The sequence below is a fragment of the Bacillus rossius genome (assembly GCF_032445375.1).
Source record: "Bacillus rossius redtenbacheri isolate Brsri chromosome 9 unlocalized genomic scaffold, Brsri_v3 Brsri_v3_scf9_2, whole genome shotgun sequence".
NCBI classification, from domain to species: Eukaryota; Metazoa; Arthropoda; class Insecta; order Phasmatodea; family Bacillidae; genus Bacillus; species Bacillus rossius.
Window position 1 is genome coordinate 4,470,664 of NW_026962013.1, and position 13,902 is coordinate 4,484,565.

General features: G+C 44.4%; 1 protein-coding gene across 2 annotated transcripts in view; it reads left to right on the plus strand.

Moving 5' to 3' along the window:
* LOC134543025 (protein bowel) overlaps positions 1-13,338 on the plus strand; it is a 63,057-nt gene extending 49,719 nt beyond the window's left edge. For both annotated transcript variants that reach the window (XM_063387716.1, XM_063387715.1), the window contains exon 3: positions 11,200-13,338. In XM_063387716.1, the coding sequence (XP_063243786.1) occupies positions 11,200-11,956 (757 nt within the window). In that variant the 3' untranslated portion in view covers positions 11,957-13,338. The remainder of the gene's footprint in view (positions 1-11,199) is intronic.
* Positions 13,339-13,902: the final 564 nt, after the last annotated feature.

Genomic DNA, 13,902 nt, shown 5'->3' on the forward strand with positions numbered 1-13,902 from the left:
GTGGCCCGATCACTGAAGCAGCAAAAACGGCAAATGTATTTGGATTCTAGCCTATCGCGAAATGGACCCGCGAATTATTCAGGTCTCTAGTTATGTAAGGAACTCTTGTGCAAATTTTCAATGTTTCTAGATCCACCGGTTTAACTCTGTGTGTTGCCTGTAAGTCAGTTGTTTTTTTATTGCGTTCGTGGTTTTGTTGAGTTATTGGTAGGGACCGGAAAAATTCTCGGATACAATGACCTCTAGGATAGCCTCCATTATCCTCTGCACTTCTCAAGTAAAAACGCGTGTTCATTGGGTACTAAATTGTGAGGCGTCTCCACTGGGTAGCTTGTGAATCGACGCTTCTTTGGTCGATAGTCTCTCATTCGCCCAGAGAGCTCCAGTTAAACCGCGAGCCAATAGCAGAACCAGCAGAATTATACACATGTTTGAATTTCAGCCTGTCACGAAATGAATCCGCGAATTTTTCCGGTCTCTACTTATTGGAGTAGTTGCTGACACCGGCCGAAGGTCTCGTCCGCCGAGTCCCGTGTTTCAGGGCAGTCTCGAGCGTATAAGGTCGACGGGCGCTGGGCGCGCGTGTCAGGCGGCGACCTTATTGATCTATCGTGAGGGACATACCTCCACAGCCAAACTGGCGCCGCGCTCTGCCATCTTTACCCCGCAAACACTACAAGCATATCCTGTCCGATACCTCGCCTGTCGCCATGGCGCACGGCATACACTGCAATTTTGACGTGACAACATCTAATAAATCGATGAACGCCGGCTGCACGCACGAAAAAGTGTCCCGTAACCCACAATGTCCGGGAGCGTTCAAGTATTTCGTAACGCAATTTTTTGATATTTTAGACCCCCCCTCCCCCTTATGTAACGCGCCGTAACGTTTTTCTGTACCCCTCCTCCCCCCTAGTAAAACGTTACGTAACCCCAAGTGACCATTTTTACCTAAAAGTCACAATTATGTGGCGTAACGTACCGGAATAAGTCACTAAAATACCTTTGTTATTGTTGTAATCGCGTTAATGTTATTTATTAACATTTGAAATGTCTTGTTTTTAAAAGCAAGAGCTTTCTAATGTTTTGTCCTAATAAATTTTTACCACTCAGTCATACATTTAGCAATCATACATTTAATTACGTCGTTTTCCTACTTGGCCCTGTCCTTACACACTTTTTGCTTTATCCGCCATTGTTCTTCTCATGCATTCTCCTATTTTAGCGTTTTACTAACAAAGCTATTAAAATCAAATAACAAATTTTATTTCTAATAATTTATTTTTACCTTTGGAAATGCAATTACAAACATAAAACTAACTGAAATAAAATATATTTGTCAAAATATAATCGTATTTAAGAATACGATCGAACAAAAACGAAAACATTTAAAATAAAATCAGCCATAATTAAAATAAGTAGATTGTAAAAAAAAAAACAATTCATTTTGAGTTTTACTGCTCCTCTGTCCATGGGCTTGCCAGCCACTCAGATTCTTTCATTACTGGCATCCGGAGAGCAGACGAAGAGGGTTCCGGAATTGTTAACCCGCTTGCATCAACTTCGTCTTCGTCGAGCCAATCGGCATCCTCAGACGATGTTTCACAGCTACGCACAATGCAGAGAAGCTCATTTGCCCTTCTTGCAGCAAGTCGCTGTGGCCGTACTCGACTTTCACGAAGGTCTTGGGCAGTCTTGCCATGCATGTAACGATTGTGCATTTGCACACTCTTGTGGGGTGTAAAATAAATCCCACAGGTTGAACATACTCGGTTCTTTAGGTCGGATTGTACTGATGGGCAAAATAAATAGTAAGGTATCTGCTTAAACCCTTCTTAGAGGAGGCGGCAGATCAACAGACAACCTCACAAGAAGTGGCGAAAACTTGCATGATCCTTTGTCTATCTGACTAGGTACCACGAGCTTGTTTGTTTTAACTACTTTACTGGAGTGACGAGAAAAACTATCACAGCTGTTGATATATATATATATATATATATATATATATATATATATATTGCTTTACGTTTGGAGTTTAAAAAAAACATTATTCACTAATCCTGTAAAGCAAGCAGAAGCAATTTTGTGAAGGTAAAAAAATTAAGTTATCATGCCATTTGAAATTTTGAGAAAAAAAAAGTTTTAAAAAAAGTGTGAATGAATCTGTCTCTACGCGACCGTTCTGAAGGGTTAAAAAAAAAAAAACGTGACGTAACGCGTAGGCAAACCCCCCCTCCCGCCCCTGTAACGCATCGTAACGTTTTACAGGACCCCCCCTCCCACCAAATTCGTTACGTAATACTTGAACGCTCCCTCCCGTTACGCTGTGTCCCGTTACGCTCATTGTACGCTTGCGCCGCATATATCTCTCTTCCACTCGATTGGAACAACCATCGATTTGACTTTTTCGAGGCACATTAAACTTAAAACACTCCCATTCGTTTCCTACTTTTCCTATCATCGTCCTATCATTAACAGAATAACACAGATTGGAAGAAGTTAAATAGCAAACATGTATAAAAATTATAGTTAAAATAATCTCTTCGTTAAAGTAATAAACATATTTGAATTAATGAGTGCAATTAAAAGTAAGTTCATCAATTAAATTGTAGATTTCATTCACTCCTTCTTTGTATCCATACAAAATAGTGATGATTCAATAAAAATGATTCAATTTCCTTCATAAAAGTATGCAATCATTTTATCAATGTTTTGTTATGACGTTGTCACGTTAAACTATCGTCTGTAAACCGACTTTACAGACAACCAAATTTTTTGTTCTGTAAATGACCATAAATATTCGTGTAAAATTACAAATGTTTGTAAATTTGTACATTCACATGAAAACAAGCTGTATCACTTCAAAATAGTGTTCGCAGTAACAATGGGTTCGGATTCTTGCCTGGGCATTTATGCTTTGTATTGTCCCAGTACCCACAATATCTAAAGTTATTTGCAGTATTATTTGCGTATATTGATAAGCATAATAAAATGAAGTCAAATTATTTAATATTCGATTATCTTTTCATGGTTTGAATAAATTATACTTGAATGATTCTTTAATTAACATCTCTAACTATGCGCTAATTTTCCTATAAATACTCAGTTATATCTCGATAAACGTATTTCATATACGAGAAAATAACCACCGCCATGTCTTGTACGAAGTTAAAATATCTTTATTGTGGTATTATATACAAACTATTTCTTGGTAAGTGGTTTACAAAGAAATCATTTGCCGTGCATAATTTTGCTTTCTTCTGTGTACGAAGATAATACTAACCTCACGACACATTTCTGTGCTCCATAAGGCAGAGTTAAAACCCTGCCACATTCGCTCAGTCACGGTTGTTTGGTCTGTCTGAGCTTGTTGTCCGACCATAACTGCGTTAACAAACTTGAAAATATTCAACACGCTGTCGTGATTAGACCCGTTCTACAATTACACGTAAGCGGAGACGGATCTCACGAAACGGGTTTATATGATGGCACGATTGCGAACACGGACCGAACGGACAAGCTATTCCGCTTACGTTCCTCCGTGCGTCCAAGTAGAAGAAGAGTGTTTTGCTTCGCTTCCTTTTTAAATACGTGCGTTAAAAATTGTTTCAAGTACAAGAATATCTAATGTTTAGGGACCGGAAAAATTCGTGGATTCAATGACCTCTAGGATAGCCTCCATTATCCTCTGCACTTCTCAAGTAAAAACGCGTGTTCATTGGGTACTAAATTGTGAGGCGTCTCCACTGGGTAGCTTGTGATTCGACGCTTCTTTGGTCGATAGTCTCTCATTGGGCCAGACAGCTCCAGTTAAACCGCGAGCCAATAGCAAAACCAGCAGAATTGTACACATGTTTGAATTTCAGCCTATCACGAAATGAATCCGCGAATTTTTCCGGTCTCTATAAATTAATAATTAGTAACCGTGAAATTCTATCTCCTTGGTTGCCATTTGTAACGTTCCCGTGCGTTGTGGAATTAGCAAACGCGACGGGGATTCGACCCGGGAGATACGTCTACGTTTACGTGTACTTGCAGAACGGGCCTTGGGGTCTTACAACCACGTTGAGTGCAACAGCGACTGTACCGTGTGCTGTTGAGTGCAGCAGCGACTGTACCGCGTGCTGTTGAGTGCAGCAGCGACTGTACCGCGTGCTGTTGAGTGCAGCAGCGACTGTACCGTGTGCCGCTGAGTGCAGCAGCGACTGTACCGCGTGCTGGGTCGCCACTGTACAGTCTCGCATCCCGCAGACCCTGCTGCGGTGTGTGCACTGCCAACGTTTTATTCTAATCCGGTAATTTATGTGTCTGGTAGGCGGGGGGGCGATAAAGCCAGGCGACACCCCGCGTGATGCAGCACCGCAGGTAATCCCGCCTCTGAGGGAGCCCAGTGCTGCCACCTGCCGCACCGGGAAGAAACAAACACCAGGCTGCTCCGTGCACCGGCCCGAACGCAGTCGGGGTCCACGCATAACTCATAAACACACATCTGGGACAGTCATAACTTAGAATTCTCGAACTTTGAAACTGTCATAAGTTATATCTATCATAACTTAGAAACACGCTACGCCGAAAAACGTGGCTTGGAAACGTCGTAACTTAGAAAGTCGTACCTACCTTAGAAACGCACAAATTAGAACGGTTATGACTAGAGTCCGGAAAAATTCGCGGATTCTTTTCGTGATATGCTGAAATTCAAACATGTGTATAATTCTGCTGGTTCTGCTATTGGCTCGCGGTTTAACCGGAGCTCTCTGGGCCAATGAGAGACTATCGACCAAAGAAGCGTCGAATCACAAGCTACCCAGTGGAGACGCCTCACAATTTAGTACCCAATGAACACGCGTGTTTACTTGAGAAGTGCAGAGGATAATGGAGGCTATCCTAGAGGTCATTGAATCCGCGAATTTTTCCGATCTCTATAAATGTGTAATGACAGTCCCTTAAGAAGAGACCGGAAAAATTCACGGATTCATTTCGTGACGAGCTAAAATTCAGATACGTATACCTTCTTGCTGTTTCTGCTACTGGTTTGATTTTAATACTTGAGAACTCCGGACCAGTTAGAAACCATCAATCAAAGAAGTGTCGAATCACGAGTTACCCGGTTGAGACGCCTCACAAGTCAGCAGCCAATGAACAAGCGACGTTTGCCCAGAAGTGCAGAGTATCTTGGGAGTCCATCCTGGAGGTCATTGAACACGCGAATTCTTTTCCAGACCCTACCCTCAAGTGCTATCAAAAAATCTGTACCTATGTTTTATGCATAAAAATTTTCTCCGTAAACACGCCTCTTAGTCATTTTTAAACTCATCTGAAAATACGGTTTAAAAAATATCCTTACCGGCTCTCCGCGAATTCTCGAATGTTTCTCGTGAACAGACCCCCGCTCGGACGGACACAGTGTGTGTGTGCCCGGGCGGACGGTCAGGGCGGGAGCTGCGGGGCAGGGTTGAGGCCGTCGGCGGGGCGGGGGACGTGAAAGCGGCGCTGCCCGCGGCCGGACGCCTCGCGGCGGGCAGACGTCAAGGCGTCCCTAGCCGTCCAGTGGCCGCCTACTGCTCCGGACAGGACCTGGCGCCACCTCCGGTCAGCTGCCGCACAAAGAAAAGGACGCAGTTACACAAATGTAACCCTCTTCGTGTCTAATGCGAGGGGCACAACGCAGTATCGGATCCAGAGGGGGGGCTAAGGGGCTCAAGCCCCCTCCAAAAGCATCTGGGTCCACTATTGTTTTAGTGTTTGCCTTGATAAAGCCTAGCCTCAGATGGGTCAAGCCCCTCCCAAACCAAAATCCTGGATCCGCCACTGGGCACAAGCGATGAAATGGAAAACAGGTGTGCAATGTGTTAAGACATTTATTCATCCAGAAACACATACCCTTAATGACATACAAAGATGAAATGCAGACTATTATAACGGATTACACGCCACGGAGACGTCATCATGTACCTACGTAGTGCGAGAGCATACGTAACAAAAAAAAAAAAAACAATGAAATGAAATAAGTCAACCGTGGTATATTATTTACAAATTTGGGGAGCTGGGAGAGAGGCAAGCGAATCAGGTAGTGCCCACTAACAAGAACAATAAGAGTCTCGATAATGTTCGCAGGCTTTCACGGCCATCATTGTCTGAGGTAGCTTGGCTTCTGGGTAGTAGCCGTGTCCTTGGCGAACAATTCACCGACGTTTCGTTGGACATTGCAGTCGCCATCATCAGGGAGCAGTTAACCTAGTAGGTTAGTAGGTAACTGATCCCTGATGATGGCGACTGCAATGTCGACCGAAACTATGGTGAATTATTCGCCAAGGACACTCGGCCGCAACCCAGAAGCCAAGCTACTTCAAAAAAAGAAGAGTCTCACTCGTAAATAGCATGATGCTTGAATTCTAGCCCGTGGCTGTTGCTCGTAGCTGTGGCTGTTGCCCGCGCGTGCTCGTGTGAGCCGGGAGGGAAGAGGGCTCGTGTGGGCCGGCTACCGCGGCTGTTGGCACAAGGCACAGAGCCCTGCCTTGTCCGGCGCGGCTGCCCGCTTGCTGGAGCGCACACACGCGCTGAGCCTCATGAAGCCCCTGTCACACGAGGGAACTCTCCTTGCGGGTTATCTTTGAAAGATTTGTGCAATGGGAGTGCGTGATTTGATGTAAGCTTTTGTACATACTTAGGGGCAGGCATTTCTCGCGGAAAAAAACTGAATACCTATTAGACTGCAACAATGTATATCTACATTAAGGTGTTTCTTCCTTGTGATTGGCGGTCGTCTGCGAGAGAAGTCGTTGCCTTATTTGTAGGGACAGGAAAAATTCGCGGGTTCAATGACCCGTAGGATGAACTCCATAGTTCTACGTACACTCGGTCAAATGCCACCCACTCATTGGCTGCTGTCTTGTGAGACGTTCCAGCGTAGCAGCCTGTGATTTGATAAAGCTTTGGTTAGGTGTTTCTCATTGGCCCAGAGTCATCCAGGTGAGTTGTGAACCAATAGCAGAGGCAGCACTGAGGTATAACGATTTGTATTTTAGCCTATCGCGAAATGAATTCGCGAATTCTTCCTGTCTCTACTTATTTGACCGAGCCACTCAGGACGCGTTTACTTCCGAACTGAATTTCTGTGATTGGTGTTCTAACAGCAGACATGCACCTGAAAGAAACTCACCCAATCACTAAACACAGACAATGCTACAGTGTTTTAACTTTCAGCTAGCTCGGAATCTTTTCGCGAGATTTGCATGCCCCTAGACATACGCCATTGCTAAGCACATGTATGTCTGTAGACATGTATGTCAGTCGCACCTGTGTTTTCGTACCATGTGCGTCTCTGCCTGAGGACGGGAGCAGATAGCAGTTCCCGAAACTTCGCTTCTTTCTGTTTTGGAAAATTATTGTGTTTGTTTCGTCTTTTCGTTTTGTCGTGTTTTTGTCTCGTCTCAACTGTTGTGCTGAATTTTATTGGGTTCAATATTTTTGTGCGGTCATAATTTGTGTTTTTTTTTTTTTTTTTTTAGTAAATTTTTCTTTGTTTTTCTTTGTTTGATGACCATATTCCTGTTATGGAATATTATGTGGTGTTTAGGTATATCCTGTTGACAACAGCAAATTTTTGCTTAATTTGTGTTTTTGTTTTTTGGGTTTTTTGTAGTTTTCTTCTACAGACATACATGTGCTAGCAATGGCGTATGTCCAAAAGCTTACATCAAGTCTCCTCGCAGGGTCTCCGTGGTCTTCCGTGGTCTTGTGTGGAACAAATAGCAGAGCGCTGGTCCGTTTTAACGAAAGTTTTCGTGATCGCTCGAGTTCGAATTACTGTAAGAGGTGGAAAATTTTTACCCAATCAGAAAGAAGTGGTGGTGTACCCGTAGTGTTATAAATGGTAATATACATTGAGGAGGGATTCAGTGGCCAAATCAGCAGGCGAGAAGCTGTCCCTTGCAGCTGTGTTCCTGGAGGGACGCCGATGGTCCGCGATGGACCGCGCGCGTAACGGGACGAGGCGGTGCGCCGCTGTCGGAGCGAGGTCGTCGGCCTGCCCCACGTCGTCTGGACTCGGGTGCCTGCCGCGGGTGCAAGTATCGATCTACCGCCTCGGTTGTGCGGGTGCGAGTATCGATCTACCAAAACGGTCTTCCTGGTGCGAGTATCGATCTACCAAAACGGTCTTCCTGATGCGAGTATCGATCTACCAAAACGGTCTTCCTGATGCGAGTATCGATCTACCAAAACGGTCTTCCTGATGCGAGTATCGATCTACCAAAACGGTCTTCCTGATGCGAGTATCGATCTACCAAAACGGTCTTCTTGATGCGAGTATCGATCTACCGACTCGGTCGTGCGGGTGCGAGTATCGGTCTACAGGATGTCCATAAACGAACGTCCCAGTTTCAGTGGTACTTTATAACAGTTTAATTTAGACTATCTACAACAAATCATAGGCCCCTACATTAAATTGAAGGTAAACTATTACAGTTTTTCTTACAGAGGTACAATATGTGCACCTTTAGTTATACGGCACACATCCAACCTAAAGTCCAATAATGTGTCTCAACTCTGGCTAATCATAATGTAGCGGCGGAACGTAGACTCGACCATTTATAAAAGCTCCAAAGGAAAAACTAATCGCGTAGCTTAATGTCAGGTGAACGTGGAGGCCAGCGATAAAGAGCTCTGTCGTCTCGACCATTACGACCAATCCAACGGTCAGGGACTTGGACCTTCAACCTCTCTCGTACAAAGAGATTCCAATGTGGAGGGCAGACATTGCAGATTCACCCTCAGCAAATTGCGTTACGCTCAGGAGTCGACATTTTGCGTAGGTGACGCTGCAAGCGAGAAAACAACAAAGAAATACTCGCACATGCGTTTATCTAAAACTAAACGAGTTACTCTTTAATTGTGACATTGAAACACAACTCTACAACGCTTTCAGTTGGTACTATTAAAATTTATAACTGGGACTTTTTTTATGGACATACTGTATTTAATCTATTATACGCTAATTATATTTTACATGCTCCCTCGCCATTTCAGCAATTCCCAACACAGAAGCACATTAAACCTGTTATCAGCGCATCTTCGAACACCTATATACAATTGAAACTTCTTATAAACTTAATATTTCATCTAATAGGTATGTGTTTGTGTGTTGAGTATTAGAAACCAAAGAAGTACAGTACCGTGTCACACTAAAAGCTCGGTCTAGCATGACTTGTATTTTGTTTTCTTTCCATCGTCATTACTTTTATTTAAGGGCTAGTTCTTAAATTGTAACTCGATAACTCCCTTACATTTGTTCATCCGGCTCAAATATTTTCAACATTTATAAAAAAGAAATTCGCGCAAGTCTTCGTATTTTTTTTATAACTTGCGCGAAAGTTTTACACCCACGATATTGCGCTAAGTGAACATCTGTTCAAAATATTTGTGGCAGAACATAAATGCGAGGGAGGTATCGAGTTGAAATTTTAGAAATAGTCTTCACATATAAAGTTATGAAGAAAAAATTAGAACAAAAAAATTAACAAGGCTTAAAAGCCTGAGCGTGGGGTAAAAAACAGCGGTTTGCTTTCGCATTATTTTTTATTTTGTTGGTGGGAATGACGGTTTTTTATTAGGTTTTTCGGGGGTAGGACCCCGCGCCCATGGGTGCTTTGAATATTTATTTGTTTTTTGTTTGTCTAGCGTTCTGTTAAAAATATGGACATTAATGGGAAAATAAACACACACACACACACACATATATATATATATATATAGTTACGATTTATGTTGTGGGGATAACTGGGTTCGTAAGAAATATAGCCCAATTATGTTTTTTTTCACGGTTTTATTAATTAACTAATATGTACATTAATAATAAATAATCGTACTTAAAAAAAGCCTGATCACAAATCACTGGCCTCTTAAAAAATGTTTTCTCTCAAGTCACTCAATGTCTGTCTAGTTCCGCAGTGGAGCTAGGCTCAACAGTGGTTCGCCCCTTACCGCGCGCCTTTTCACACACACACACACACACACGGTCTCGCGCCACTCAGTCGCCGCACTCTCACGATCCAGTTCAACTCCGTGTCGCGCCACTCTCGGGAGGGGGGGGGGGGGGTTATGTATAGAGACAGGAAAAATTCGCGCATTCAGTGTCTTCTAGGATAGACTCCACAACCCCCTACACACTCAGGCAAATGCCACCTGCTCATTGGCTATCGACTCGTGACATCTGTCAACTTGGACGCTTGCGATTCGATACTTTTTTTTTTGTTGAAAGTTTTCCGTTGGCTCAAAGTCCTTCAGACAATCTGTAAGCCAATCACAGGAGCAACATGAAGGTTCAGTTGTTTGTATTCTAGCATAACGCGGAATGAATCCGCGAATTTTTCCGGTCCCTAGTTATGCATCTCACCCTCTTCGCCGTTGTCGTACTTCCCTTCGCATCGGAACTCGTCGGGGCACTCACCGGTCCTCACGGCCGCGGAGGCCGGCGTCGCTGCTTATATGCTTGTGGCGCCCTTCTCGAACCGACGAGAGCGGCTGTGACGAGTCGCGTCATCACCGGGCCGACCCGACGCCCGAACAGTCCAGAAGGGCGGCGTTGATTCACGCTGCTCCGCGCGGCGGCCCCCAAAGGCCGTTCAGCAGTAGATAGCGGCGTCGAGGCTGGACGATGCGCGGGGGTGCGCAGGAGGGGAGGGGTGTAGCGACGACCCTTGTAATCCGGGTAGGCGCGCGTGGAACGCCTTACCGGACTGCGTTCTATTGTTCAGATTTGTGCCGACTGGAAGTTGGCAACACTGCAATGGGCAGTATTGTGTACCTGAGTGATTATCATGAGCGGTAGAACATTTCACTAGAAGTATGGAGGTGTGGTGTAGTATAATGCTATACTTTTCCCACGTGCATGAACATTTAAATTTTCTGGATAAAAATGTTTGTTGGTTTTTTATAGGCTAGAATGCTGTCAAAATTTATAAATGTTTAGCATATATACAAACGAAGGAAAAGATATGATGTTGTGCACTGCAACATTTTAATTTTTTCATATTGGTACGTAGTGTTGCGTGGATTCTGTTTTTGTTGGTTATTCACAATGGTTGTATGCCAAACTCTAAAAGTATTCTGTTGTTGTTGCACGGTATACTTGCATGCCTTGTACTGTCGACGGCCGGGCTGCAGGAGATGAGGTTGAGACGGGTGGTCGTGGTGTTGCAGGTACATCCACTCGAAGGAGAAGCCGTTCAAGTGCGGCGAGTGCGGCAAGGGCTTCTGCCAGTCGCGCACGCTCGCCGTGCACAAGATCCTGCACATGGAGGAGTCCCCGCACAAGTGCCCCGTGTGCAGCCGCTCCTTCAACCAGCGCTCCAACCTCAAGACGCACCTGCTCACGCACACCGACCACAAGCCCTACGAGTGCAACTCCTGCGGCAAGGTGTTCCGGCGCAACTGCGACCTGCGCCGCCACGCGCTCACGCACGCCGTGGGCGACGTTCCTCCGGAGGCGCTGGGGGCGGCCGAGCCGCAGCGCGCCTCGTCGCCGTCCTCCAGCGAGTCCGGCGAGCCGAGCCGCCCCCGCGCGCCGCCCCCGGCCACCACGCGCTGCCACCACCACGACGGCTACACCATGCGCCCGCCACCCCCGGAGCCGCCGCTGCCGCAGCTGCACATCCGCCGCGACCTGCTGCCACCCCCGGCCAGGTGTGCCACCGTGACCAGCGGCCAGGCCTTCGGGCCGTCCCCACCCCCGCCGCCGCCCCCGCCCCCGCTGCCGCCCCCGGGGCCGGGCATGTTCAGGCGGCGGCTGCCCGAGCCGCCCGACATCCCGCTCTGCCGCCGCTCGCCGCCGCCGGAGCCGTCCACCAGCCGGGGCGAGCCGCCCCCGGCCCAACCCCCGCCGCCCCCGCGGGTCCCGCCGCGCAACCCCTCCACCAAGATGCACGGCTTCAGCATCGAGGAGATCATGAGGCGCTAGCCGGCCTGCAGATCCCCCCCCCCCCCCCGCCCTCCAGTCATTGTTCCTCAGTCTGACGTGTAGTTCCTCTTCGCGCCCCACTGTCCAGTGACTGCACAGTGCGGTCCTGCAGTGTCTCCAGCGGAGACTACCAAAGAAGAAACTTCTAGCACGCAGCATTCAGACTCGTGCGAACTATGCAATATTGCAATATTGGCAACAAACCTGCTGCTACAGGATGTATTCGTTAATGCTAAGAACCTATGTTTGGAATTATGTACAGCATTTTTGAATTTTTTTTTTTTGAAAATCAGTTCAAGTAAAATAATGAAGTATTTTACGTGTTAGGTTTTTTTTTCAGGTCAAGGGATACAATTATTTTAACTGCAGTTCACAATGTTCACTTGTACGGTCTTGTACAAGCTTGTGCAGCTTCTCAATCAATTTTGTATTATAGTTCAACAGGTTAACTGGAATACTGTACAGAACTGTTCAGCGAAAATTAGGTTTATAAAGTAATTTATTAAGTGCGATTCAGTATCTTTGTGTCTTGCTGTATGTATGTAAATGATTGGTGAGATGCACATAGACTGAAAATTGCGTATTATGGCGAAATTTGTGTTGTTATGAAATGTTATTACTCATTATTTTAAGATCTCATCCTCAGCTACTGTGACTGCGTATTGTGACATCCACGTGGCTGTAAATGATATGCATGTGGTTTACGTAAGTGTAATTGCATTAGTTTGAGGTGTGTTGTTTCTGGGTGTGTAGATAACACATTTTTACAACCTTTCATTATAGATGGAGCAGTGTTTTCTAGTATATATAGTGAACTTTAGAACATCCACATCATCTAATTTTGAACCAGGAACTGTAGGTATATTGGAATAGATCGAGAAGCATTTAAGTTGAACACAGTTTATGTACTGAGTGTGTATAGCTATATGAATTTTTGTAAAATCCATTGAACGTGTTTAGTGAAACGCATAAATTCAGAATATGTAAATTATATTTGCTTGTTTTTTTATATTTTAAATTGGATATCTATTCTGTTATCGTAAATATTTTTGTACGAATTTGATTTTATTACTAGGCCATGTATTTGAACTGGTAAACTCAGGAAGACGTTTAAGAAAACATGTTTTACTCCCCACCCGAACCATCTAGTTTAACCAATTTTTAAGAAGTGAACCAAACTATACATAATAAGATTGGGGTTCAAAAAGTATTATATAATTTAATTTTGTTTTCTGGTCAACTCTTAGTGACTTTTATGGTTTATTCATTTCCAGTGCTTGCATTGAGAAATTATTTTTGTATCATATTAACTTTCGTTGTAATATCAAAACTTGAATTGTATAGTTTGTTTTATTGTAAATAAATTGCTGTTGGAAACAGTATGTCTAAATTAATTACTTGAGGAAATACTTTTTTTTACGTTGTGATCAGTGTAACAGAAAATCGTTGCATGCATTCAAAACTCCCACTGTGACGATATTTGTTTTCCTCTCGTCAGTCAACATGTTCAACATAACCTCATTGTGGTACTAGAGTTTAAGAACAATACCATAAACTAAATGTGCTATTAGAGGTTAAGCACAACACCATAACCTCAATGTGCTATTTAGAGCCTCGCGGGAGCTGGGCAGGCTCACTTCGTCTGCACGGGCCACGGACAGTGATACCAACTCCTACAGAGTGTTCCCCCTAGGACCAACTTCAAATCCCCCTAGATTTCGATTAGAAACCCCTAATGTTTTCATTGTACACCCTGTTTGGGAGCTAAAATTATTTTCTCTTGAACCTTAGATTTCCCTATTTTTCTGCACAAACAGAGCATAATAATTTTGAAAAATAACATTCAGTATCTACAATTTTATAAATGTAAAAATTTAATTTCGGTTCAAATAATACATGTTTACTAACCTTGAAGTTCTGGATCGGCCTCCCAACATTTCGTATCT